The sequence below is a fragment of the Trachypithecus francoisi genome, unplaced genomic scaffold (genome assembly GCF_009764315.1).
Source record: "Trachypithecus francoisi isolate TF-2019V2 unplaced genomic scaffold, Tfra_2.0 Lachesis_group15, whole genome shotgun sequence".
In the NCBI taxonomy this organism is placed as follows: domain Eukaryota; kingdom Metazoa; phylum Chordata; class Mammalia; order Primates; family Cercopithecidae; genus Trachypithecus; species Trachypithecus francoisi.
The window spans coordinates 104,459,805-104,482,131 of NW_022681460.1; the positions used below are offsets into that span (position 1 = coordinate 104,459,805).

The 22,327-nt window shown below is 48.5% G+C and overlaps 1 protein-coding gene across 4 annotated transcripts in view; it reads left to right on the forward strand.

The window, feature by feature from the left end:
* The window catches only part of EMP2 (epithelial membrane protein 2), a 49,494-nt gene extending 43,733 nt beyond the window's left edge, over nucleotides 1–5,761 (forward strand). For all 4 annotated transcript variants that reach the window (XM_033235771.1, XM_033235772.1, XM_033235773.1 and 1 more), the window contains 2 exons: nucleotides 198–344; nucleotides 5,416–5,761. In XM_033235771.1, coding sequence (XP_033091662.1) covers nucleotides 198–344; nucleotides 5,416–5,603 — 335 coding nt within the window. In that variant the 3' untranslated portion in view covers nucleotides 5,604–5,761. The remainder of the gene's footprint in view (nucleotides 1–197; nucleotides 345–5,415) is intronic.
* Nucleotides 5,762–22,327: the final 16,566 nt, after the last annotated feature.

Consider the following 22,327-nt stretch of genomic DNA (forward strand, 5'->3'; position numbering starts at 1 on the left):
TGGACACTGGAGGTGAAGGGCAGGGGGTCTGGAAGACTCCTTGGCTGTCCTTGTGCTCGGACCGTGTAGGTGACAGCCTGAACCCCTGCCTGTTTGCCTCCTGTCACCCCTACTCTGGAGCTGCCACAGTCACCGTGCACCCCGCGGTGCCGGCTGGCCGAGGTCCTCAGTCCTGCGCCCCCACCCTTTTCCCGCAGAGTACTCCACGCTGCAGGCGGTGCAGGCCACGATGATCCTCTCCACCATTCTCTGCTGCATCGCCTTCTTCATCTTCGTGCTCCAGCTCTTCCGCCTGAAGCAGGGAGAGAGGTTTGTCCTAACCTCCATCATGCAGCTAATGGCATGTAAGTAAATCAACAGGCTTCCCTAACAAGGGGCTTCCTGGAATAAGCACTCCCTTCCCAGCCACCAGGAGGGAAGCCAGGAGGAGGGAGGATTTGGAAAGGAGAAATTGGCAGCCATGGGGTGCTGTGTGCATGTGTGTGTTTGTGTGTGTATGTGTGTGCGCGCACACATGCTGTACCACAGTGGGACGTTTTATATTCGGGAGTTTGGATTGAGTTGGGAGTCCAGGGAAGGCGTCCTGGAGACGTGAAGCCAGAGGATCTGGAGGGTGAGTAGGAGTTGCTGTTGACAGTGTTCTGTCTCAGTACAGAGAGGAGGGAACAGTGTCCTGGGTAGAGGGAACAGCATGATAGAAGCCCTGTGATGGGAGGGACGGAGAGCCGCCCAGTGGGGCTGGAGTGCAGTGGGAAATGAACCAGCAGGACAGGTAGGGCCATGCTCCATGGAGTCTTGCAGGCCATAGAAAGGGTTTGGGGTCTTTGTTCTAAGCTGGTAGGAAGCCATCCACAAGTTTCAGGCTGGTGGGTGACAGATGTGCCCACACTGCGCCAGGCCTGTGCTGGCTGCAGGGGCTCAAGAGATGAACAAGGCACAGCCTCAGTCCTGGAGAAACTTGGAGGAAGCAGAGGTCTCAGAGCATTTTTTTCTACTTAGGAATTTTAGCAAGGCTGAAGTCAGATCAGAAGTCAGAAGCCACACCATGATCATTTGTTGTGTCTCAGTGACGATTTCAAGCTTCCTGATGACAAAATGCAGAAGTCCCTTCTAGGGTGCTTTCCAATCAGGAGTTAATGAGTGGCTTGATGAAGGCAAGAAATCCGGGTGTCAGAGCCAACTTAGGCTGCTTGGCCCTAATCACCCTAACTACCACCTCCTTCCAGCCCTCCACCTCCCCAGCTAGGTTCAAGTCCAAACCTCCCATACCCTCAGGATGACCCTGAGACGTGTCATCAGTGCAGTGCAGTGACAACTTGTTCTAGTTTGCCTGGGACCATCCTCTGGTTTAAAACTAAACGTCCTGACCAGGTACAGGAACACTTTGGGAGGCCCATGCAGGAGGATTGCTTGAGCCCAGGAGTTCAAGACCAGCCTGGGCAACATAGTGAGACCTCATCTATACAAAAAAAAAATTAGCCAAGCATGGCAGAGCACACCTATAGTCCCAGCTACTCGGGAGTCTGGAGTAGGAGATCATTTGAGCCTGAGAGGTGAAGGCTGCCTTGAGCTGTGGGATGCTGTACCACTTGTATTAGTCCATTCTCACGCTGCTAATAAAGACATACCTGAGACTGGGTAATCTGTAAAGGAAAGAGGCTTAATGGACTTACAGTTCCACATGGCTGGGGAGGCCTCACAGTCGTAGTGGAAGACAAGGGACAACGAAAGGGCTTACATGGCGGCGGGAAAGAGAGCGTGTGCAGGGGAACTCCCATTTGTAAAACCAACATATCTCGCGAGACTTACTACCACGAGAACAGTATGGGGGAACCGCCCCCTTGATTCAGTGACCTCCACCCAGCCCTGCCCTTGACACGTGGGGATTATTACAGTTCAAGGTGAGATTTGGGTGGGGACCAGCCCAGCCAAACCATAGCACCACTGCACTCCAGCCTGAGGGACAGAGTGAGACTGTCTTGAAAAAATTATAAAATAAAATAAAATACAACATAAAATAAAAACACTGAAAGTCCCGCATCTTAGGAAACCCCAGTCCAGGGCAAAGTGGGGTGGTTGGTCACACTCAGCGTCCCCTCCCCTTGGGGCACTTTCACTGGACAGCAGGATACCATGCCTTCTAGGCAGAGAATAAAAGTGTTTTCAAGTGCAAAAGACTCCAGATGGTCACTTGATCTTGAGAACCCCTGAAATCCACCACAGTCCTTCCAGGGACCTTTTTTTTTTTTTTTTTTGAGACGGAGTCTGGCTCTGCCGCCCAGGCTGGAGCGCAGTAGCCGGATGTCAGCTCACTGCAAGTTCTGCCTCCCAGGTTTACGCCATTCTCCTGCCTCAGCCTCCCGTGTAGCTGGGACTACAAGCACCCGCCACCTCGCCTGGCTGGTTTTTTGTATTTTTTTAGTAGAGACGGGGTTTCACCGTGTTAGCCAGGATGGTCTCGATCTCCTGACCTCATGATCCACCCGTCTCGGCCTCCCAAAGTGCTGGGATTACAGGCTTGAGCCACCGCGCCCGGCCCTTTCAGGGACCTTTCTAAAGTGCAGACTCCCAAGGCTTCAGCCTGCCCTCTTGAATCAGAATCTGCTGGGTTAGAGCATGGGGACTTGTACTCCTGTCCCTGAGCCAAGCGTTGGAGAGCAATGAGCCAGAACAAATGAGGCCTAAAGGGGGGATGCGACCTCCCCAAGGACCCCAGGCAAGGTAGTGAGGAGGTGTCTGATCTCCCTCCTTTACTGTCTGTGTATCTGCCAGTTAGAGGTGTGGACCCCCACCCTCCCTGACCCCATTAAAGGCAATTGAATCCCATCATTTAACTTGGGGTGGGGGGGCTTGGGTGGTTACTTTGTTGCCCAGGCTGAAGTACGGTGGTGTGATCCTGGCTCACTGTAGCCTCAGCCTCCATGGCTCGAGCAATGCTCCCACCTCCGCCTCCCAAATAGCCGGGACTACAGACATGCGCCATTAGGCCAGGTAATTTCTGTACTTTTCGTAGAGATGGAGTTTCACCGTGTTGCCCAGGCTGGTCTGGCAGTCCGCCAGCGTCAGCCTAGCAAAGTGCCGGGATTCCGAGCATCAGCCACTGCGCCCAGCTTCTGAAGTTTATGTTCGTTATTGTCTATGTTTGTCTGTTGATCTGTAAAGCCGCTTAGTCAAAATTGATTACCCTAATGTATATATTTAGGAATTTTATATATAAATTTTCATATATATGAAAATTCCCCCATATTTTAATATGAAAGTGACACGTCTTCCTGTTTTCCTTCCATAGCATCCCCTTCTCCCCAATTTCTTTGGCCATTTTCTGGTCCAAAGACCTGGCCCTCCCTGTTCTGCTTCAAACTGCAGAGTGTTTAGATGCCATATCAGGCAGACGCAAGCGACAGATACCCTTACTCATGTGAGAGATGGGATTCTGGGGATAGCTTGCAAGAATCAAAGGAAAAGCTGAAAATCCAGGTCTTGGAAAGAAGATCCAGGCACCAGCCAATGACAGGCAGCGGCTTCAGGGAGATGCCGTCAGAATCAAGGAAGCCTAACGGGGTCACTGTTGAGATTCAGGTTACTAGGAGTGAGAATCTGATTGGCAGAGATTGCGTGCTTGGCCCCTGGCCAGAGAATGTCTGGGCATCTTGAAGGACAGTCCCACCAAAACTGCCTGGCCAGGAGAGGGATAGGTCCCCCAAGGAAAACCACAACACTTAACCTCATCTTAGCTCTAATATCTGTAAATATTGGGACAGCAAGTATTTCTTTTTTTATTTTTTGAGATAGGGTTTTGCTCTGTCGCCCCAGCTGGAGTGCAGTGGTGCGACCGTGGCTGTCTGCAACCTCTGCCTTCCGGGTTCAGGCGATTCTCGTGCCTCAGCCTCCCAAGTAGCTGGGACTACAAGGTGTACACCATCACACTGAGCTAATTTTTGTATTTTTAGTAGACATGAGGTTTTGCTCTGTTGGCCAGGCTGGTCTTGAACTCCTGGGCTCAAGTGATCGGCCCGCCTTAACCTCCCAAAGTGCTGGGATTACAGACACCTGGCCAAGGACCACAAGTATTACAGTTAGGGTGCTTTTGGCCTTATGTAAGAGAAAATCGAATTAACTGTGTCTTCAGTCGCAAAGATAGTTACTATTTTTACGTAAAAAGTACTCTGGAGGTAGAAAAGTTTCTAGAGCTGATTTGGCAGCGTCAGCGTCAAGCTTCCACTCATTCATTCCATCCTTCTATTCTGTCATCTTTAGTGTTGGTGTTGACCTCTTCATGGCTCCAAAAAGGCTGTTGCAACTCCAGACATTTCATCCTGCACCTACAATATCTAAAGCAGTCAGCAAGAGAAAGTAGAGCAACTTAAAAAAGCTTTCCCCTCCCTCATCTCTCTCTTTTCAGGCTGTCGTGTTTTTCTTTTTTTTCTTGAGAGGAAGTTTTCGCTCTTGTTGTCCAGGCTGGAGTGCAATGGCGCGATCTTGGCTCACTGCAACCTCCACCTCCTGAGTTCAAGCGATTCTCCTGCCTCAGCCTCCCTAGTAGCTGGGATTACAGGCGCCTGCCACTACGCCTGGCTAATTTTTTGTATTTTTAGTAGAGACGAGGTTTCACCGTGTTGGCCAGGGTGCTCTCGAACTCCTGACCTCAGGTAATCCACCTGCCTTGGCCTTGCAAAGTGCTGAGATTACAGGAGTGAGTCACAGTGCCTGGCCCAGGGAGTCATATTTTTCACTGAAGGTTTTCTGTGGTCAGGACTGGTACACGTACTGACCCATCGGCTGTAACAAGTAAACAGGAACCAGATTGCCAAGAAGAAGGCTGGCAAACTATGGCTCATTGGTCAAATCTGGCCTGCCACGTGTTTTTGTAAATAAAATTTTGTTGTAACACCGCCATTATCATTCATTTTTGTATCTTCTATGGGTGTTGTCATGCTACTGTGGCGGACTTGTGTGACTATGGCCCATAGAAAACCTAAACTGCTTCCTGTCTACGGGGCACATCTGTAGACCTCTGGCTTAGACCAATTATGTTCACGCTGTGGGTTGGTGATGTGGCTGCCCAAACAAAACTGGGTTTCGTTAGCAAGGATGGGAAGCAAAATAGCTACAGGGTAGGTGACAATATCCTTCCACAAAACATCAGTTGTAATTTTTCCAGTAGACTAAAATAGATACCTGTTAATAATAAGAGCTTAAGGCTGGCCGCCGTGGCTCACATCTGCAATCCCAGCACTTTGAGAGGCCAAGGCAGGCGGATTGCTTGAACTCAGGAGTTCAAGACCAGCCTGGGTGACATGACAAAATCCTGTCTCTTCAACAAAATAATAATAAAGAAAGAGTAAAAGCTGAAGTTTGTACCCAGGGTGCACTGTGGTCCATGATTTATTCAAAATTCACCTTTCTTCCTGACAGGTCTGTGTGTCATGATTGCGGCCTCCATTTATACAGACAGGCGTGAAGACATTCACGAGAAAAATATGCAATTCTATTCCATGACCAAAGACGGCAGCTACGGCTACTCCTACATCCTGGCGTGGGTGGCGTTTGCCTGCACTTTCGTCAGCGGCATGATGTACCTGATACTGAGGAAGCGTAAATAGAGCCCCGGAGCTGGGTCGCTCTCACTGCCGTACAGAATCCACATTCAGATAACCATTTTGTATATAATCATTATTTTTTTGAGGTTTTTCTAGCAAACGTATTGTTTCCTTTAAAAGCTAAAAAAAAAAAAAAAAAAAAAGAGAGAGAAAAAGGAAAAGAAAAGAACTCCAAAAGAGAGAAGAGTTTTTGCATTCTTGAAATCAGAGAATAGACTATGAACGCTGGTATTCAGAACTGCTGCCCACTCAAAAGTCTCAGCAAGACACAAGCAAAAATCCAGCAATGCTCAAATCCAAAAGCGCTTGACAGGACATTTCTTAACTGTGGGGCTGTGATGGGAGGAGACGAGAGGCTGGGAAAGCCGGGTCTCTGGGGATGCGCTTCCTGTAGGTTTCAGCCGGCCCAAGCCCCTCCCGAATCTCTCTGCTAGTGGTGGGTGGAAGAGGGTGAAGTGGGGTATGGAAGAATGACAGCTTCCTGAGAGGTTTAGGCCAAGTTCCAAGTGAGAAGCAGGTGTAACCCCTGGCGTTCTGTCTGGATCCAAACCAGAGCCCAAACAACCCTCTGGTATAGGGGTGGGTCAGAAAAAGTCTCACCTCAATTTGCCGACAGCATCACCTGCTTGCCTTAGGAATGGTGATCCTTTACCTGCGTGCCGGATTTAAACTCACCTTCAGGCAAAACCTATAGCGCCCCGCCTCACCCCAGACCTACATAATCAGAGTCTTCAAGGGATGGGGCTAGGGAATCTGCATTTCTAACACACTCCTTGGGCAACGCTTCAGATGCATTGAAGTTGGGGACCACAGTTCCTGGGCCGGGTGAGCAGAGCTGCCTCAAAAATGCTAGGATGTCATCATGTGGAGATGGGGAGGTGAATGTAATCCCCACAGCAGGCCAAAACCTTGGCCTCCATTGCCACAGCTGTCTATGTCTAGGGCCCCCAAACTCCATTCCTGGGCCATGTGAACTCAGACACCTTCAGGGAGTGGGGTGCAGCCTCCTTCCCGTCCTATCTCAGAAGGCCTCTCCTTTCTTGTCCAGCCCTTTATGCTACACCTGGCTGGCCTCTCACCCCTATTTCTAGAGCCTCAGAGGACCCACCCACTATTCATTCATTCATTCATTCATTCATTCATTCATCAACATAAATCATGACTTGCATGCGTGTGCCAGGCACAGGGGATACCCTCTCGAAACAATGTCCTCCTAGGGCTCATGGCTTAATGGAGGAGACAGTTTTAAAATTAATTGGAAAAACTGGCTGTGTGCAGTGGCTCACCCTTGTAATCCCAGTACTTTGGGAGGCCAAGGCGGGTGGATCATCTGAGGTCAGGAGTTCGAGACCAGCCTGGCCAAAATGGTGAAACCCTGTCTCTACTAAAAATACAAAAATGAGCTGGGCATGGTGATGCGCGCCTGTAATCCCAGCTATCAGGAGGCTGAGGCAGGAGAATCACTTGAACGAGGAGGCAGAGGTTGCAGTGAGCCAAGATTGTGCCACTGCACTCCAGCCTAGGCAACAGAGCGAGACTCCATCTCAAAAAAAGAAAAGAAACTAATTACACACTGTGATGGAGACTGCAAAGAATACCACTAAGAATTCAAAATCATCTGGGTGCAGTGGCTCACGCCTGTAATCCCAGCACTTTGGGAGGCTGAGGCAGGTGGATCATGAAGTCAGGAGTTTAAGACCAGCCTGGCCAACATAGTGAAACCCCGTTTCTACTAAAAATACAACAAAATTAGCTGGGCATGGTGGCAGGCGCCTGTAATACCAGCTACTTGGGAGGCTGAGGCAAGGAGAATCGCTTGAACCTGGGAGGTGCAGGTTGCAGTGAGCCGAGATTGCACCGTTGCACTCCAACCTGGGCGACAGTCTGAGACTGTCTCAAAAAATATATATAAAATAAAATAATTCAAAATCGAGGCCTGTGACATGGGAGGGAATCTGCTTTATGTGTGCCTATTTTTAAATGCTCCTGGAGGCATTTAGGCATTTAGATCAGTCTAAATATAGCTCCATTCAGTTCGTGCAGATGACATTTATTGGGCAGTACCTGTCTGTGTAACACCCAGAAAACATGTCTGTGGAGAGGCCCATGGTCCCAACAGTAAATGTGGTGAGAGGGTCCCATAGAGCCGGAGTTTTCAAGCTTTATGGGTTCCCATGCCGCTTGGGACAGGCTGATTCAGCGGGTCTGGGTGAATGTTTTGCAGGTGATTTTAAGACTGTGGTGAGAAATAGGGCTTTTAGGGGCTTGTCCTTCAGGATCAAAGCCTGATGTGCTGTGTGGCAATGCAGGCCACCCAGGAACCACCCCAGGAGAGAAGCTGTTTGCACCTCTTTGTCTTTTTCTGCTTATGTTGGAGCAGGATGCTGGGGGCTGTCCTGGGATGGGGTGTGGGACCTTGTGCTATTTAAATACTTGTGCACTTGACCTTCTGCTGAGTGGAGTGATGATTTGCCACCAACTCAGTTCCAGTGGAGCTGAAGAGACGTCTGACTTGAGTAGTTTTAGGGCCACCATGGATATCTCTTCAATGCAAGATTGGTTCTTTCCATCTACTCTTTCATTCATTTGTTTTTGACAGATAGTATTAAATGTTTATCATGTTCCAGGCACTGTGTGAGGCTCTGAAAATACAGGGGTGAGCAAATCCAGATATCCCCCCTGCCCTCATGAAGTTTGGAGTCTGAGATACGACCCCCTCCCTATGGAGAAGCCGCCAGTGCAGTACAGGGTGGCCTGGGGCCAAAGACAGGACAAATGTCACCTCCTGCCTCCATGAGATACTATCACTGATCATGTGGTGGGCTAGAATGTGGTTTACACCCCTGGGATTAACAGGATGCTACCCAGGCTCATAGAGGAAGTTGAATCTTAAATTCCCTTGAAACTTTCTACCTTGGTGGCTTTCCTATAATTTTCTTTTTTTTTTTTTTTTGCTGAATTTCGCTCTTGTTGCCCAGGCTGGAGTGGCACCATCTTGGTTCACTGCAACCTCTGCCTCCTGGGTTTGAGTGATTCTCCTGTCTCAGCCTCCTGAGTAGCTGGGATTACAGGCGCACGCCACCACGCCCAGGTAATTTTTGTATTTTTAGTAGAGATGGGGTTTCTCCATGTTGGTCAGGCTGGTCTTGAACTCCCGACCTCAGGTAATCCGCCCGCCTCAGCCTTCCAAAGTGCTGGGATTACAGGGGTGAGCCACTGCGCCCGGCCATCTATCATTTTCTGGTAGTCACACTGGAAACAAAACACCTTAGAATCAGAGATAACCCCCTCCAAGCAATACGTGAACTCCCTTCACAAGAAACGTCAGGGCTACGTGAGTATCTGTGTTGAATGCCGTCTGAAGTGACCCTGTGGATTTTCCTGGCTGGTTGCCACTACTGTACAACATTCAGTGCCCACATCCACCTGTGCCATTAAGGTTTTTTGAGACATGAGAGATGCCTCTTCCCTGCTGTGTGACACGGATTTGGGAAGTTGGAAAGAAATGACAACATCAGGGAGAAAACATCCCAGCTTCTCACCTGTAGGTAGAATCAGCCGCCACTTGGTGCTTATTACCAGTTATTCAAGAACAATAACAACAACAAAATTAGTCGACATCCAAGAAGCAAATATTAGGACCAAAGATAGCATCAATTGTGTTTGAAGGAACCGTAGTTTGCGCATTTTATGACATTTTTATAAAGTACTGTAATTCTTTCATTGAGGGGCAATGTGATGGAGACAGACTAACTCATTTTGTTATTTGCATTAAAATTATTTTGGGTCTCTGTTCAAATGAGTTTGGAGAATGCTTGACTTATTGGTCTGTGTGAATGTGTATACATATACGTGAATACAGGAACATCAGACCTCCTTACTCCCACACACTCTGCTATAGTTTGCGTGCTTTCGTGCACACCCCTCATGAACAGGCTGGCACTCTAGGATGCTCTGTGTTCACTGATGATGAAGAAACCTAGAACTCCAAGCCTGTTTGTAAACACACTAAACACAGTGGCCTAGATAGAAGCCGTATCATAGTTTAAAATCTGCCTTGCGGGATATTACTTAACTCGCTAATAGTTAAAAGGTTACTTACCATAGAGCAAGTTGGCCAATTTTATGGTGTTGGGGAAATGTTAGGGCGAGGCCTAGAGGTTCATTTGGAATCTTGGTTTGTGATTTTAGGGTAGTTAGGAACTTCCTACTTAATGTACCTTGAAAATAGTCTATTTTCTATGTTTTGTATAATCTGAAACTGTACATGGAAAATAAAGTTTAAAACCAGATTGCCCAGAGCAAGACTCTAATGTTCCCAACGGTGATGACATCTAGGGGAGAATGCTGCTGTTTTGAGGGGCAGGGGGTCAGTCGATTTCTCATCAAGATAATAATGTATGGTTTTTACAGTGAACAATTGATAAATGGACAGTTTGTCACTGGACAGTCTCCCTCTGCTTCTTTAATGGGGCCAGCTTTGCAGCCCTGCAGCCTGTGTAGTCGCACACAGTTCCATGCATCCAAGGCCCCCATGCTTGGGAGAATGATCTGCTCGTGCCATTTTAAATTATTTTATATATATCTCTTGTAGAGACAGAGTCTCGCTATGTTGCCTACGCTGGTCTAGAACTCCTGGCCTCAAGCGATCCTCCTGCCTTGGCCTCCCAAAGTGCTGGGATTGCAGATGTGAGCCACTCACTGTATCTGGCATAAATTAGAACATTCTTACAAGAAATAAATATTTCATAGTCATGAAGAAGAATGCTCCTAAAATTTATGTATTCGTTCATCCATCCATCCATTCATTCATTCTTTTGTGAGGGGGTGGTCTTGCTATGTTGCCTATGCTGGCTTTGAACTCCTGGGCTCATGTGATCCTCCCACCTTGGCTCCCCAAAGCGGAATTGCCAGTGGGAGCCACTGCGCTCAGCTTTAAAGTTCTTGTATTTTGAACAAGCAGCCCAATTTTTTCACTTCTCAGGGATCCCCACAAATGACTGATCCTGTTCTTTTTTTTTCAGCCTTCCTGTTCATTGTTACTAGATCGTGTTCTTTCATTTCATTTGTATTTAATAAAGACCTCTGCTTTAAAGGATGAGGTCATGATGGAATGAGACTATTTTCTACTGCATACTCTGCTGAAAACTGAAAAATTCAGACAGAGAGAGAAGGAGAGAAAGAAAGAGATCCCTTTAACTTATATCTAAGGAATGCCAAAGGTAGTAAAAGCTATCTCTGTATCTTGAGAGCGCTCATTTCCTTACTGTCACACAGGGTTTGCAAACTAAAATTTTCAGAGACTACTGTCTGCCTTCTTTGTGTTTCTAGATTGGATTTTTTTTTTTTTTCCAGGTGGCTGGGGGATGGTGATCATCCTAGAACACTCAATTTCATATTTCTTCCATTCAGGAAATCAGCCTCTCATTCATTCATTCACCACATATTTGCGTAGCTGTAATGGTACAAGCATTGTGCTAGGTGTTATGGTGACATCCTGTGTCTTTGTCTCCATTACATACTAGGGACTTTTGAGAGGACATGATTGAACCTTTAGCCACCCATTAGCAGGCCATGAGGAACCCCAACTGGACCCCATTGATGTCACAGCACATCACCCATCACCTTGATGAACTTAGTCCCTGCCTTGATCTAGATGATATTAGTCTCAGTTTCAAGCTTCCAGGGCTAGATTCTGATGGGTCTGTCTTGGGTAACACACTCACTCATCATTGCCCCAGTACTTGGCTGGAGTCGGGAGTGAGATCAAATTATGTAAACATGAGGGTCTGGGTGCAGTGGCTCACGCCTGTAATCCCATCACTGGGAAGTGAAGGCAGAAGGATCACTTGAGGCCAGTAGTTTGAGATCAGCCTGGGCAGCACAGCGAGACCCCATCTCTATAAAAACTGAAAAATTAGCTAGGCATGGTAGTGTGCTCCTGTAGTCCCAGCTTCTCAGGAGGCTAAGGCGGAGAATCGCTTCAGCCCTGGGAGGTCAAGGCTGTAGTGAGCTGTGATCAGAAAAGAGAAACTGTTTCAAAAAATAAAATTTCTTACACATTCACGAAATGAACTAACCCCTTCCCAAGAGGGCTCTAACCTGACGTCTCAACCAGTTTCCACTTCCAACTCCCACTCCAGAGCTATGGGTGATGTGCTGTGATCTCAATTGGGTCCAGTTGGGGCTCCTTATGGCCTGGTAATGGGTGACTAAAGGTTCAATCATGTCCTCCCAAAAGTCTCTAGTATGTAATGGAGACAAAGGCACAGGATGTCACCATGAATTGTCCCCTTGGAAAAGGGACAGGCAGAGAATCCATGTCCAGTAGCCACAGGTTCGTTAGTGGTCACAAATACCAGGAAGCCCCTTCCCTGGCGGGAGGGAGACTTGTGGCTGCTCAATCCGTTGCTCTTGGTTCTGCTCAGTGGAACCATCTCCCTCATCCACTGTCCCCTGTGGTCAGATTTAAGACGGGCAGTGTGGAGGAGGCCCTTTCTTTCTTCCTCCGGGTGTGAGGCCTAGTGTCTCCGAGGTGATTTTCAGGGTTGCACAGTTACAGGCTCTTCTCAGTCGCAGATGGGATTCCTTTGGCCATGTAAGATCTTGTCTTTTTTTTTTTTCAAAGTACAAAACATTGATTATCACAGAGATTTTGACACTCAGGAATCCAGTAGTGGCTTATCTAGGTAATTCTGCCTATGGCTTTTATGTGATGGGCCTAATAATGTGAGCCACAGAAATCCTGGCCCCACGCCTCTGAGCTTTACTGCACCCTTGAGGCAATAACTGCAAAGCCCTTCTAATTTGAGCTCTCTCTCTCTGCCTGTCCCTCTGTCTGATGAAAAATGCTAAATGACCTAGCGTATCTTTTGCTGGAATCCCATACATCTTATCTTCTGCTTAGCTTTTTGCTGCCACGCTATTGATCCTTAGTTTATAGCAGGGCTTAGCAGATTTCTTGCTTTTATATGGTTTACAAGCTGAGAATTTATTTTGCGTTCTTAAAAAGTTGTGAAAATGGCTGGGCACAGTGACTCACACGGGTAATCCCAGCACTTTGGGAGAGTGAGACAGGAAGATCACTTAAGCCCAGGAGTTTGAGACCAGCCTGGGCAACATCGCAAGACACTGTTTCTACCAAAAAAAAAAAGGCAAACTGTGAATGGTGGGGCAGGCCTGTGGTCCCAGCTACCTGCGAGGCTGAGGCCGGAAGATTGCTTGAGCTTGGGAGGTGAAGGCTGCAGTGAGCCGCGATCTTGCCGCTGCACTCCAGCCTGGGCAACAGAGTGAGACTCTGTTTCATCAAAAAAGAAAAAAATGTTGTAGGCCGGGTGCAGTGGCCCACGCCTGTAATCCCAGCAGTTTGGGAGGCCGAGGCAGGTGGGTCACTTGAGATCAGGAGTTTGATACCAGCCTGGCCAACATGGTGAGACTCCATCTCTACTAAAAATACAAAAATTAGCCAGGCGTGGTGGTGGGCGCCTGTAATCCCAGCTATTTGGGAGGCTGAGGCAGGAGAATCATTTGAACCAGGGAGGTGGAGGTTGCAGTGAGCCGAGATCATGCCACTGCATTCCAGCCTGGGCAACAGAGCAAGACTCTGTTTTTTTTAAAAAAAGTAAAATAATGCAAAGAAGAATATACAACAAAGACTTTATGTTGGCTGGGCATGGTGGCTCATGCCTGTAATCCCTGTACTCTGGGAGGCCGAGGCGGGTGAATCACCTGAGGTCAGAAGTTTAAGACCAGTCTGGCCAACATGATGAAACCTCGTCTCTACTAAAAATACAAAAAATTAGCCAGGTGTGGTGGCGGGTCCCTGTAATCTCAGCTACTCGGGAGGCTGAGGCAGGAGAATTGCTTGAACCTGGGAAGCGGAGGTTGCAGTGAGCCAAGATCACGCCTCTGCACTCCAGCCTGGGTGACAACAGCGAAACTCTGTCTCAAAACAAACAAATAAACAAAACAACAACAACAAAAACCCTTATGTGGCCTGCAACACCTGAAATATGCACTATCGGTACTTCATAGAGAAAGTTTGTCAACTCTTGGTCTAGCACTTGACTTGTCTGTTTCTGTAACTCTCTAAATCTTTGGATTCTCCTTCAATGTAGATTGCAGGCTTCAGGCAGAAGGAATCTTAGCAAAGCCACATTTTCTTCCATTTTGCCATTGGACCATGTTTGATCGAAGATTTACTTTTTCTTGTTGGATCTTACTGAAGGATCTATGAAGTTGAACTTGCCAATATCCTGATGTATTTCTACAGTTTCTCCTGATACTACAACATCCACAGGTTCATGGTTGGTGTAAAATAGGTGACAGTTTGAACCAGGCTTCAGCTATGGCCCATGGGCCACATCCAGCGCAGCACCTGATTTTGTAAATTAAGTTTTATTGGGACACAGCCACACCCACTCATTTACATAGCGTTCATGGATGCTTTCCAAAGCAGAGTTGGGTCGTTTCAATAGAGACCATATAGACCACAAAGTCTGAAATATTTACTATCTGGCCCTTTCCAGAAAAATTTTGTCTAAACCGAGTATTTTGCCGTAGCGTGACAAGGGCAACAGCTTCCCAGCCTGAATAACAGGGTCTCCACTGCCCTCCGACCTGCCACTGCCATTCAGCCATTTCCACATGAGTGTCTGTTGCTTGCAGCACCAACATAAGCTACCAAACTTAGTATTAGTCAAGGGTCTTAGTTGCAAGCAATAGTGACTCTGGCTGATTTAAACAGAAAGGAAATCTATTAAAGGGAAAGCTAGTAGTGCCCAGGCTTGAAAGCATGAAGCCAAATCCCCCCCTAGTTGCCTCAGATCGTTCCACAGAACAATTTGGTAAGAAACCCACTGCTGTCGGGGCCGGGCGCGGTGGTTCACACGTGTAATCCCAGCACTTTGGGAGGCCGAGGTGGGCAGATCACGAGGTCAAGAGATTGAGACCATCCTGGCCAACATGGTGAAACCCCATCTCTACTAAAAATAGAAAACTTAGCTGGGCATGGCTGTGCACGCCTGTACTCCCAGCCACTTTTGAGCCTGAGGCAGGAGAATCACTTGAACCCGGGAGGCGGAGGTTGCAGTGAGCTGAGATGGCACCACTGCACTCCAGCCTGGCGACAGAAGAAGACCCCATCTCAAAAAACAAACAAAAAAACCCACTGCCATCACCACTAGATGGTACCATTTGCAGTCAATATTTGCACGTGTGCTATCCCTCCTTCTGTGGATTGGGAGCCTGGCATGGTGCCTCTGATTGGTGAAGCCTGGATCACATGACCGTGTCCTGGCTGCAGGCAAGGCTGGGAAATGATGAGCAGCCAACTTCAGTTTACATCGTGGTGGTTAGTTCTGCAACCCACCAAGACTCAGAAGGAAGGGAATTTCCCAACATACGAGGGAAGTTCAGATGTTGGGCAAACAAAATATCAAATGTCTACTAAATCCTATCAAGCCCAGTTCCCTGTCTACCCACAGCTATTCCCAAACTATATTCATCCATATCACACCTGCATATTTTTTGCTATATTATGTATAGTCTGCACTGTTGTTATATATTTAGGTTTTTTTTTTTTTCCTTTTTGAGACAGGGTCTCACTCTGTCACCCAGGTTGGAGTGCAGTGACAAAATCATAGCTCACGGCAGCTTCAACCTCCTGGGCTCAAGCAATCTTCCCATCTAAGCCTCCCAAGTAGCAGGGACCATGAGCGTGCACCACCACACCCGGCTAATTTTTTATTTTTATTTTTGTGGAGATAGGGTCTTGCTATGTTTCCCAGGCAATCTGGAATTCCTGGGCTCAAGCAATCTTCCGCCTTGGCTTCCCAAAGTGTTTTTTTTTTTTTTTTTTTTAAAGACAGAGTCTCATTCCATCACCCAGGCTGGAGTGCAGTGACATGATCTTGGCTCATTGCAACCTTCACCTCCCAGGTTCAAGCAATTCTCCTGCCTGAGCCTCCTGAGTAGATGGGATTAAAGGCACTCCAGTTATTTTTTTCTTTTCTTTTCTTTTTTTTTTATTAAATAAACAGAGTCTCGCACTGTCGCCCAGGCTGGAGTGCAATGGCACTATCTCGGTTCACTGCAAACTCCGCCTCCCGGGTTGAAGCGATTCTCCTGCCTCAGCCTCCCGAGTAGCTGACATTACAGGCACATGCCACCACTTCTGGCTAATTTTCATATTTTTAATAGAGACAGGGTTTCACGATGTTGGTCAGGCTGGTCTCAAACTCCTGACCTAATGATCCACCTGCCTTAGCTTCCCAAAGTGCTGGGATTACAGGTGTGAGCCACTATGCCCGATCCACCCCCAGCTAATTTTTGTATTTTTAGTATAGACGAGGTTTCACCATGTTGGCCAGGGTGGTCTCGAACTCCTGACCTCAAGTGATCTGCCCATCTCAGCTTCCCAAAGTGTTGGGATTACAGGCATGAGCCACCACGCCCGGACCCAAAATGTTTTACATGTCAATACGTAGTATGAATCTCTACTCATCCCTCAAAACATGTATCTCAAAAATTTCCAGCTTCCAATGTGTTTGTTTTATGGCCAGGGGAAGCCAAGCGTCCAGAAAGTAAAAAAGCAGGTATTACTACCACCCCCTAGTGGTGGTGTGTGACAACACGGTATAGCAATGAAGCATTGAAGCAAAGATAGCAATTGCACATTCAACTTAGCCAAACCCAACGCAGCTGATAAAAGCTAATGTGCACAAATCCTGATTAATTTAGAGTTAAATCTGTTACTGCTAGAACATGGCTATGTACCTATTTTCATTTGTCTCAATTTATTAATATATAGCCATGGGATTAGCCATGTGATTTTTGTACTTTTTTTTTATTAGTAGAATATTACTACATTGAGACAGATTTAGTTTGCAACGGAATGTCAGTGTAGAATTGACTATACTTGCATGAGAAAGAGAATATATTTTCAGTACAAACCTATTATGAACTCTTTATTTATTTACTTATTTATTTTTGAGATAGAGTCTTACTCTGTCACCCAAGCTGGAGTGCAATAGTGAGATCTCAGCTCACTGCAACCTTCGCCTTCCAGGCACAAATGATCCTCCCACCTCAGCTCCTGAGTAGGTGGGAGGATCACAGGCACATGCCACCACCCTCGGCTAATTTTTGTATTTTTTTCTAGAGATGGGATTTCGCCATGTTGCTCAGGCTGGTCTTGAACTCCTGGGGTCAAGTGATCTGCCTGTCTCAGCCTCCCAAAGTGCTGGGACTACAGGCATGAGCTACTGCACCCAGCCTTGAACTCATTTTAAATAGGTGTATTATGAAAAGTCTTTGTGAGTGTTTTCTTTCAAAAGTTTCTTTCTTTCTAAAGTTTTTCTTGTAAGAACTCCATATTGTATACCTGTAGGGTAGAGTTTTGCCGCATCACCACAATTGACATTTGGGCTGCGGAATTCTTGGTGGGGACTGTCCTGTATGTACACTATAGGAAGTGTGGCAGCATCCCTGGCCTCTACCCACTAGATGTCAACAGTGCTCCCCAACCCCCACCACTGTTGTGACAACCAAAAATATCTCCAGACATTGCCAAATGCCCCATGCAAGGGGTGGGGACAAAATTGCCTACGAGGGAGAGCCACTGCTGTTGGGTCCTGTATACACCAGGAAATACGGTGATTGGCAGCCATGATGGTGGGGCTACTGGGAGCTGTTGGAAATTGCCAGGGGAGGTGATTGGTCTAGAGCAGCTCACACCCATCTGGAAGGAAAGCCAATGACAGTCTCCCCCACCATGGCCCTTGGCGTCTCTGAACATATGGGAGAACAGCACAGGATGTTCCCCATCCCAAAGCTGAAACGGCACATTGGCTCAATTTTTGTCATCAGCTAGAGCAAAAAGACCAGAGGAACCAGGAAGAAATGGCTTCTCTGTGTTTGTAGAAGGACAATAGTGTAATTTCACCAGGGTCCTGAACACATGTGAGGGAAGAGAGGTGTTACTTCACCTTGGCACAGGATTACTTTAAAGCCCAGATTTTTTATGTTTATTTTTTATTTGTTTGGCCTGGAAGGGAAGTTCAATTGCTGTGGTCTGCCATTGCCTCATCCAGAAAGAAATGATGGCAGGTCAGATGTGGTGGCTCATGCTTGTAAGCCTGGCACTTTGGGGCGCTGAAGTAGGAGGACTACCTGAGCTCAGGAGTTCAAGACCAGCTTAGGCAATGTAGTGCGACCGTGTCTCTACAAAAAATTTTAAAAATTAGCTAGGTGAGGTGGCACACACTTGTGGCCCCAACTACTCAGGAGGCTGAGGTGGGAGGATCGCTTGAGCCCAGGAGATTGAGGCTGAAGTGAGCTGTGATTGTGCCACTGCTCTCCAGCAGGAGAGCAAGACACTGTCTCAAAAATGAAAGGAGGCCAGGTGCAGTGGCCTGCAGTCTCAGCACTTTGGGAGCCGAAGCAGGCAGATCACTTGAGGTCAGGAGTTTGAGACCAGCCTAACGGACATGATGAAACCCTGTCTCTACTAACAATACAAAAAAAATTAGCCAGGTGTGATGGTGCGTGCCTACAGTCCCAGCCAATCGAGGCTGAGGCAGGGGAATCACTTGAATCCGGGAGGTGGAGGTTGCAGTGAGCCAAGATCACGGCATTACACTTCAGCCTGGGCGACAGAGTGAGACTCCATCTCAAAAAACAAACAAAAAAAAAAAAAAAAAGAGAAGGGAAGGGAAGGGGAAGGGGAAGGGAGGGGAGAGGAGGGGAAGGGAGGGGAGGGGAGGGGAGGGGAGGGGAATGGAGAGGAGGGGAGGGGAAGGGAAGGGAGAGGAGGGGAGGGGAAGGGAAGGGAGAGGAGGGGAGGGGAAGGGAAGGGAGAGGAGGGGAGGGGAAGGGAAGGGAGAGGAGGGGAACGGAAGGGAGAGGAGGGGAAGGGAAGGGAAGGGAGGGGAGGGGAAGGGAAGGGAGAGGAGGGGAGGGGAAGGGAAGGGAGAGGAGGGGAGGGGAAGGGAGGGGAGAGGAGGGGAGGGGAAGGGAGGGGAGAGGAGGGGAGGGGAAGGGAAGGGAGAGGAGGGGAGGGGAAGGGAGGGGAGGGTAGGGAAGGAGAAGGGAAGAGAGGAGAGGGGAAGGGGAAGGGAAGGGAGGAGAGGGGAGGGGAAGGGAGGGGAAGAGGAGAGGAAGGGAAGGTGGAAGGGGAAGGGGAATGGAAAGGGAGGGGAAGGGAGGTAAAGGGGAAGGGAAGGGAGGGGAAGGGAGGGGAGGGGAGGGGGAAGGGGAGGGGATGGAAAGGGAGGGGAAGGGAGGTGAAGGGGAAGGGAAGGGAGGGGAAGGGAAGGAGGGGAGGGGGAAGGGGAAGGGGAATGGAAGGGAGGGGAAGGGAGGTGAAGGGGAAGGGGAAGGGATGGAAAGGAAGGGGAAGGGAGGTGAAGGGGAAGGGAAGGGAAGGGAGGGGAGGGAGTGGAGGGGAGGGAGGGGAGCCCTTTGGGAAGCTGAGGTGGGAGGGTTGCCTGAGGTCAGGAGTTCGAGACCAGCCTGGGCAACATAGAGAGACCCCCCCCCCATCTCTACAAAAGTTTAAAAATTGTCTGGGTGTGGTGGTGTGCTCTTGTAGTTTCAGCTACTCAGCAGACTGAGGCAAGAAGATCCCTTGAGCCCAGGAGTTTGAGCCTGCTGTGGGCTAAGATCATGCTACTGAACTCCATCCAGCCTGGGCAACAGAGTGGGACTCTGTCTCAAGGATGGAAGGAAGGAAGGAAGGAAGGAAGGAAAGAAGGAAGGAAGCAAGGGAGGGAGGGAAAAAGGAAGGAAGGAAAGAAGAGAGGGAGGAAGGAAGGGAGGGAGGAAGGAAAAAGGAAGGCAGGAACGAAGGAAGGAAGAGAGGGAGGGAGGAAGAGAGGGAGGGAGGGAGGAAGAGAGGAAGGAAGGGAGGGAGGGAAGGAGGAAGGAAGGAAGGGAGGGAAGGAGGAAGGAAAGAAGAGGAGGAGGAAGGGAGGGAGGAATCAAGGGAGGGAGGAAAAAATGAAGGAAAGAAAGAAGAGAGGGAGGGAGGGAGGAAGGAAGGAAAGAAGGAAGGAAGGAAAGGCGGGAGGAAGAGAGGGAGGGAGGGAGGAAGGAAAAGAAAAAACAGTGACATCTGAAACATGGTTAGAGAAGTGCTGAAGCCGCTAAAGTGGGGAGGCTGCAAACAGTAGGACTGAATCAGAAGGGTAGGACTGGAGCAGGCGGTGGCTGATCTTGTCATTGGGGGAGGAGAGGAGTTGAGGAAGAGCAGCAAGGTGTGCAGTCAGCATGTGGAGCAGCTGCTGGCTTATCCTGTAGGTTTTCCTATGGGATGAACATGAGGCAGGTTGTTGGGAATTCCAAGCAGGATTAAGAGCCTTCAGTCTGAACGGCAGACATCCAACCTCAAGAGTTGCCTCCAGGTCGGGTGTGGTGGTTCACACCTGTAATCCCAGCACTTTGGGAGGCTGAGGCAGGATGATCACTTGAGGTCAGAAGTTTGAGACCAGCCTGGCCAACAGGATGAAACCCCATCTCTACTAAAAATACAAAAATGAGCCAGACATGGTGGCGGGTGCTGGTAATCCCAGCTACTCAGGAGGCTGAGGCAGGAGAATCCCTTGAAACCAGGAGGCAGAGGTTGCAGTGAGCCAAGATCGTACCACTGCACTCCAGCCTGGGTGACAGTGCCTCTGTCTCAAAAAAAAAAAAAGAATATTCACACACGAAAAAGAGTTGCCTCCACTTGATGGCAAGGTGTGGCCTGCAGGCTCCGCCTCCCTGTCCCATGTGTGAGTTGACCCAGTAATCAGAGCACCTGCTAAAGGACAGACGACTCCGCCCGCTATGCTCCAGCCTCATCAGCTGGCCTCATTTCCTGGCAGATGATGCGGAGAGCCAGAGGGTGATATGGGGCAAGGATCCGCTTAGCAGATGTAGCCAGCAGGTCAACTAATTTTAAGTTCCTCCTGGCTTTCTGTCTCGTTGCACTTGAAAAAGTCTATAATTTGCTGGCTGGGAAAATAGTTGCTTAAAGCATGGTGTATGGATGCTCTGCCTTAGAATCCATGGGGGACATCTTGAGATTGCAGATTCCTGGGCTGTGCACCAGACTTGCTGAGTCAGAACCTCAAGGGCTGGGGCCCTGGGATCTGCCATTTTGACAGGCTCTCCAGGGATTTGGATTGAGGGACGTTGGTGATTGCAATTGGGAATACTTTGTGGGATGCTTGATTCCATAAACTAGACCAATGAGCTAAGTTTAGGAGGTGGTTATGACCCAGAGCATTGGAGCTTCCTTCTTCCCTGTCAGTTCTCTTCTTTCCCTCTCTAAGCACAATAAACACAGTGGCCCTAAGAGGTGTCTCGAAAATATAATAACAGGCTGGGCACGGTGGCTCATGCCTGTAATCCCAGCACTTTGGGAGGCCAAGGTAGGTGGATCACTTGAGGTCAGGTGTTCAAGACCAGCCTGGCCAACACGGCAAAACCCCGTCTCTACCAAAAATACAAAAATTAGCTGGGTGTGGTGGTGGGCATCTGTAGTCCCAGCTACTTGGGAGGCTGAGGCAGGAGAATTGCTTGAACCTAGGAGGCGGTGGTTGCAGTGAGCCAAGATCACACCACTGTACTCCAGCCTGGGTGACAGAGCCTGACTCAGTCTCAAAAAAAAAGAAGAAGAAGGAGGAGGAGGAGGAGGAAGAGGAAGAGCAAGAAGAAGAAGAAGGAGGAGGAGGAGGAGGAGGAAGAGGAGAAGAAAGAAACATCTGAGACTAGGTAATTTATAAAGAAAAGAGGCTTAAGGCTGGGTATGGTGGCTGACATCCATAATCCCACCACTTTGAGAGGCAGAGGCAGGCGGATCACAAGGTCAGGAGTTTGAGACCAGCCTGACCAATATGGTGAGACCTTGTCTCTACTAAAAATACAAAAATTAGCCGGGTGTGGTGGCAGGTGCCTGTAGTCCCAGCTACTCGGGAGACTGAGGTAGGAGAATCAGTTGAACCCAAGAGGTGGAGGTTGCAGTGAGCTGAGATCGCTCCACTGCACTCTAGCCTGGGCGACAGAGAGAAACTCTGTCTCAAAAAAAAAAAAAAAAAAGAAGTTTAGTTGACTCATGGTTCTGCAGGCTTTATGGAAGCATGATGCTGACATATGCTCAGCTTCTGGGGAAGCCTCAGGAAGCTTGCAGTCATGGCAGAAGGCAAAGGGGAAGCAGGCATGTCACATGGCCAGGGCAGGAGCAAAGGTGGGGGTGCCACACATTTTTATTTATTTATTTATTTATTTATTTATTTATTTATTTATTTATGAGACAGAGTTTCACTCTTTTTGCCCAGGCTGGAGTGTGATGGTGTGATCTCGGCTCACTGCAACCTCCACCTCCAAGGTTCAAGTGATTCTCCTGCCTCAGCCTCCTGAGTAGCTGGGATTACAGGCAGGTGCCAACACCCCCAGCTAATTTTGTATTTTTAGTAGAGACAGGGTTTCACCATGTTGGGCAGTCTGGCCTCAAACTCCTGACCTCAGGTGATCTGCTCCCTCGGTCTCCCAAAGTGTTGGGATTACAGGCGTGAGCTACCACACCCAGTCACCACACACTTTTAAATGACCAGATCTCGCAAGAACTCACCATCACAAGGACAGCACCAAGTGGATGGTGCTGAACCATTCATGAGAAACCACCTCCATGATCCAGTTACCTTCAACCAGGCCCTACCTCCAACACTGGGAAGTACAATTCATTG